Source organism: Panicum virgatum, unplaced genomic scaffold, assembly GCF_016808335.1.
Source record: "Panicum virgatum strain AP13 unplaced genomic scaffold, P.virgatum_v5 scaffold_5549, whole genome shotgun sequence".
Classification (NCBI taxonomy): Eukaryota; Viridiplantae; Streptophyta; class Magnoliopsida; order Poales; family Poaceae; genus Panicum; species Panicum virgatum.
The window spans coordinates 4,764-10,616 of NW_024376564.1; the positions used below are offsets into that span (position 1 = coordinate 4,764).

Below are 5,853 nucleotides of genomic sequence, written 5' to 3' on the forward strand. Positions count from 1 at the left end.
GGTGTATCAGATGGTGCCAGTCATACATCATGTTAGCAAAATAACAAAGAAACAATCATGCATGAAAAAAGCGCCATAGGATTCAGTTAGTTTGGAACATGCATAACCCATAATTTATTGAGAGTACAGCTAGTTTTTGCAGATCATTTTTTTTTGTTTCAAAAGTAGCAGCTCATGTTCAATTTGGTCTGCAGGATTTTTGGGAAAGGAGACACTTTCAAAATAAATGATGGCCAGTATCGAAGGTGCTGCTGTGTCTGCAATTTTGAAAATTTTGGCAAACAAGTTAGCTCCATCGATGTTGAAGCAGTACAGCTCTATAGTGGGTGTGACAATGGATCTCCAGGATCTCAAGGGTCGATTTGAGGATATCAGCTCCTGGCTAGAAAAAGCAGGATGTAAAACAACGGATAATGATCAATTTTTCATCAGAAAATTGAAACACGTCGCATACGACGTTGATGATATTGTTGATGAGTTCCATCTAGAGGCTGAGAAGCATGAAGCTGAAGTTGCCAACAATATTGTGTCAAAATGTCTCTGCACAAAACCAAAATCATATCTGTTTCAATTCAAGGCTGCCCTCAAGATCAAGGCTATAAAGAATAGATTTGATGCAATAGTGAAGCAAAGAACTGACTTCAGTGCAATAGTAAACAGTTTGCCGGAAGGTCATCCTGTTCCACACATGAACAGGACTGCCAAGGCAACTCCAATAGTGCCAAATGTTGCTGTGGCATCAATAATATGTGGAAGAGAGCGAGAAAAGCAGGAAATAATATCTAAACTGGTGGACAAAAATAACCAACAGATAATCAAGATAGTCTCCATAATTGGGCTTGGTGGCTCTGGGAAAACTGCCTTGTCTAACCTAGTTTTCGGTGATGGTAACACCGTAAAGGATCATTTTGAAGTAAGAATATGGGTTCATGTGCCCCAAGAATTTGATGTCCAACAGCTTATGATGAAGATGTTTGAAGCCATTACTTATCAAAAATCTGAACATCATTCCATACAGAACATAATTCAAACTATAGCAGATACGTTGACTGGAAAGAGGTATTTGCTTGTATTAGATGATGTTTGGACTGTGGACCGAAGTCAATGGGAAGATTTTATGTTATATATAAAGAGAGGAGCACCTGGAAGTAGTATTTTGTTGACAAGTCGCAACAGAAATGTTGCAGAAGCAGTGGAATCAACAGATCTGTCGAAGTTGTCGTCCTTGTCTAAGGATGATAGCTGGACAGTGTTCACTCAGATCATTGGTGAGGACATAAAAGGTTTGGACTCTGAATTATTGGAAGTTGGGAGAGAGATTGTGAATAAATGTGGTGGGGTGCCACTTGCAATTAAAGTTCTTGCAAATGTCCTTCGTGGCAAGACACGTATAGAACAATGGAAGGCCGTGAGAGACAGTAATCTACTAGATGCTGAGGATAAAGAGCATAGAGTATTAGCAAGCTTGATGTTGAGCTATTCCCATTTACCATCCCATCTGAAACGGTGCTTCACAATATGTTCATTGTTTCCTAAAGGCCTTCCGCTCGATAAACAACAATTGGTTGACCAATGGATTGCTCACAATGTGATTAGTTTGACTCATGGTTACAATTGCTTGGAGGATGTTGGCGACGAGTGCTTCAATTCACTTGTGCAAGTTTCTTTTCTCCAGGATGTGAAGGAATATTTTGGGAGAGTGTGTTGCGAGATGCATGATTTGCTTCATGATCTTGCCTAGTTCATCTTGGATGAGCAAATTTCAACTAATGTGCCAAAGGATGCAACCAGTTGCACAAAATACCCCAGATACTTTTACCAAATTCAATTGGTGACTGTAATATGCTTTCAAGCATTTATCTTTGCCAGTGCATGGAGCTTGCAGCCTTGTCAAATTCTATTGGTAGAAATAAAAAGCTAAGAGTTCTTAAACTAGATCATACCAAGATTAAGGAGCTACCAGTAGTTATAACAAAATTGAGAAATCTACAATGTTTGAGTCTACGTAATTGTTATAGGCTGGTAGAGTTGCCCAAAGGCATCGGAAATTTGGATAAGCTTCAATTTTTTAACCTAGAATATTGTGTGCAGCTAGTAGAGCTACCTAAAGAAATTAACAACTTGGAGAAGCTTCAAGTTTTGAACTTGGAAAATCGTGGGGAACTGGTAAATCTACCTGAAGGCACTAGCAAGTTGGAGAAGCTTCAAGTTTTGAACCTCGAAGGCTGTAGGAAGCTGGTAGAGCTGCCTGATGGCATTGTCAAGTTTGAGAGGCTTCAAGTTTTGAACCTGAAAGATTGTGAAGAATTGAGAGGGATGCCTATAGGCATTGGACAATTCAGCAGTCAACTACAAAAGTTGCCCTTATTTGTTGTGGGTAACGGTAAAAGTTTGCTGGAATATCAGAGCTCGCAAATGTAGGTAGGAATAGTGAAGGTCTAATTATCAGAGGTATTTCACATGTGTTGGAGAAAGATGATGCACATAAGGCATGCTTGAAAGAGAAGACAAATTTACAGAGGTTGAAGCTAGAATGGAAGATGCGTCAGAAAGGTGAGGTGAACACTGAGTTTTTCTTTAATGAAAAGGTGGACACTATGTTGGAGGAGGCTGTACTTGATGGCCTAGAACCGCCAGCTGGGATTAAAGAGCTAGAAATTTGTGGGTACTCAGGCGAGAAATATGCATGGTGGATGCAGAATCAGGTTGTTGGTACTGAAGTAAAGGGGCAAGCTTGCTTCCAATTTTTGAGGGCGATGAAGCTATCTGATTTCCAAGGATTGAAGCATCTACAAGGGCTTGTGGAACTTCCTTGTCTGGAGGAGCTTGAGCTGCACAAGATGCCTTCTCTTGAGAGCATAAGCTGTGGCCCATTTCCTTCACTGGTGAAGTTATTAATGGATGATCTACCTAGATTGGAAGAAGTGTGGTTGGTAGCAGAGAGGACCATGTCTGATGGAGAAGAGGGAGGAAACTGCAGCAATTGTGCACCTCACTCGGGACAGGTCCGAGTTGGTAATTGCTTGACATGTCTGAATATATCAAATTGTCTTACATTGAAGATCAAGACATTCCTACCTTTATCTTGTCACCTAAAGCATTGGAAGTTGTCTGAGTGTGCTGGGAAGTGGATCACAGAATCTAATTACCACTACCAATTCCATTTCGAGAGGTCCAATTCATTCTTCTATCATAGCCACCTACAAAACACCGGACGTGAGTGGGAGGTGGTGCAACACATGACAGCATGGGAATTATTGAAGACTTTTCTCATGGATAATGCACTAGGGGAGCTTCGATATCTACAAGAGCTAAACATTCTGAACTGCTGTCGCCTTAGTAGCCTTCCTCAAGCAATGGGGCAACTCACATCCCTCCAGGTGCTACGGATAGGAACGTGCGATGGACTTAAGCAGTTGCCGGAATGCTTGGGCGAGCTCTGTTCTCTTCGAACTCTACATGTTGAATGGCTGCCCAAAATAAAGAGCCTTCCCCAATCGCTGCAGCATCAGCATCTCACATCACTTGAGGATCTCAGGATTCATGCATGTCATGCACTTCATGAGCTGCCTGAATGGCTGGGAGATCTCTGTGCTCTATGCAAACTCCACATTTCTGGGTTGGATGGGCTGGCTTGCTTTCCCGAATCCATGTGCCGGCTCACGTCTCTTAAAGAGCTCTACATCGACAGCTGCCCACGCATCACATCCTTTCCGCAGGGGATGGAAAGCCTGGCCTCCCTTGAAAAGCTATGCATCTCTAGGTTAGGAGGAATCGTATCCTTGCCAGAGGGCATAAAAGGCTTCACCGCTCTGAAGAAATTGGAGATCATTGACTGTCAGGGAATAAAATCCTTGCCATAGGGTATAAAATGCCTCACCACTCTGAAGAAATTGGTGATCAAGAAGTGCCCTGATCTGGCGAGGCGCTCCGAGGAAGGAAAGGGGAAGGACTGGCACCTCATTTCCCACATCCCTGATGTGTGGATTGATTGAGGTGAGTCATGGGCCCTTTTTTTCTACTCCCTCCGAATTTAAATATTTGTCGCGGTTGACTTTTTTTGCAACATTGAATCATCCGTGTGTGTGTGTGTGTGTGTGTGTGTGTATACAAGAGTGGTTTTTTTGGGTATAGCAGGACTTGAACTTGCGACCTTTAGGTTAAAAGCCCAGTTCGAGAGAGGGGGTTTAGGAATTCTATGCCATACAGCAGTATCTACAACCCCTTTTCGGGCTCCGTAGCACCAACGTAGTCTTAGCCCTAGAACACATGGGGCTTGGAGCACTGATAATAAGTCTGTATGATACTAGGTCAACTATACCCGGGCAAGTACTCCCCTAATGTGCCGATTGCTAGCGCATCTAGGGCCCCCCCTTTTTTCCCAGAATGAAGACATCAGCATGACCTCCATAGTATCCCCTACGAATAAACTCCTCAGCAGTCCACCTTTCCTTTTGATGGCTTGGCTTTCTTTTCTGTCGCTCCTATGTAGTGGTCGGAGGTTGACTTGCACAAGGAAAAGAAGAAAGGGAGATCTCTCGTTAGGTCTTGGTGATGACCGCCTATGGACTTCTTCCACTTAGCAGCTTCCGACATAGCTTACTCTTAGCTATACCGCTAGGAACCGGATAAAATCGTATATCAAAACAACTTCTGGCATCACCGGAGGGATCGAAACCAACTATCATTTTTTTTACCATTTGCTACAGTCACTATCACTGAACTAGTACCGTACTTTCCACTCAACCAAAGAAAGATAATGGAGAGTTGACCGAAGTGAGCACTACCTTATCGAACCTACAGAAAACCTAATTAAATTTATTTAGGCTCCTAATTTGAAAATACGGGTGTTACAAACCTACCCCCCTTAAAAGGAATCTTGTCCTCGAGATTCGGCTGGGCTAGCAAAGAGCTGAGAGAATTCTGCCTGTAACTCATCTTCTCTTTCCCAAGTAGCCTCATCCTCTGCATGATGACTCCACTGAACCTTACACATTCGTATCCTCTTACTCCGAGTAATTCTCTCTAGTGTATCCAAAATTTTGACTGGATACTCGGTATAAGTCAGATTATCCTGGGTCCGAAGGGATTTGAATTCCACCGCTTCAGATCAATGTCCCCAGAAGCAAGGAGTGTAGTAAAAAGCAGGCATTAAAGTAGGTGACTATCTTTTTGATAGGCGCCTCTATCTGTATGGGGAATTCGCTGCTGAAAGTTGACCCAATCATGATATTGAAGGATGGGACCTTTTCTCGAAGGTTGGAAAGTTCCATTCGTCAGACCTTTTTACAGCAGTTGAATGGGTTTAGCCTAGTTTCCGCAAACTGATGAAATACATCAATCCAATAGACCGTGAACGGATTCGCCTCTGGCCTCTGGGCACGTCGGAACCCGCGCCCCAAGACATCAGTCTGTTTTCTGCTTGACCCGATGCAATGGAGGGTCCCACTCTAGTATCTGCTTTCTATACCATAACTCCTCTTTTCCCTACTGAGATAGATTTCAGGAGTACCCTGGCCGATGAAGGAAGCTTTTTCTTTCCATAGCCGGCCAAAGTACGCATCTCATGTGCAAAGAGACGATCTTCCGGGTGAATCAAAAATGGATCTAGTGGGCTCTCAATTACAGACGGGGTCCATGTTGTCGGTAAGCACAACGGTGATATCACTGCTCCGTCCTCTTTTCGGATGATCAGCCACACTGGGACTGAGACACGGCCCAGACTCCCACAGGGGTGAGCATGAAGAAAGGACACTACCATCAAAGAAAGACAGCTCTCAAATGGATTTGCGTCAATGGGGAAAACCCTGGTTTGAGAAGGGAAAGGCCCGGGTAGAAGAATGGGACCTATTC

The 5,853-nt window shown here is 43.4% G+C and overlaps 1 protein-coding gene across 1 annotated transcript; it reads left to right on the plus strand.

Moving 5' to 3' along the window:
- Nucleotides 1–229: 229 nt before the first annotated feature.
- Nucleotides 230–3,044, plus strand: LOC120694397 (putative disease resistance protein RGA3). Its single transcript, XM_039977519.1, has 3 exons — nucleotides 230–1,740; nucleotides 1,854–1,962; nucleotides 2,092–3,044. The coding sequence occupies exons 1-3, from the start codon at nucleotides 230–232 to the stop codon at nucleotides 2,419–2,421; spliced, it is 1,950 nt and encodes a 649-aa protein (XP_039833453.1). The 3' UTR covers nucleotides 2,422–3,044.
- Nucleotides 3,045–5,853: the final 2,809 nt, after the last annotated feature.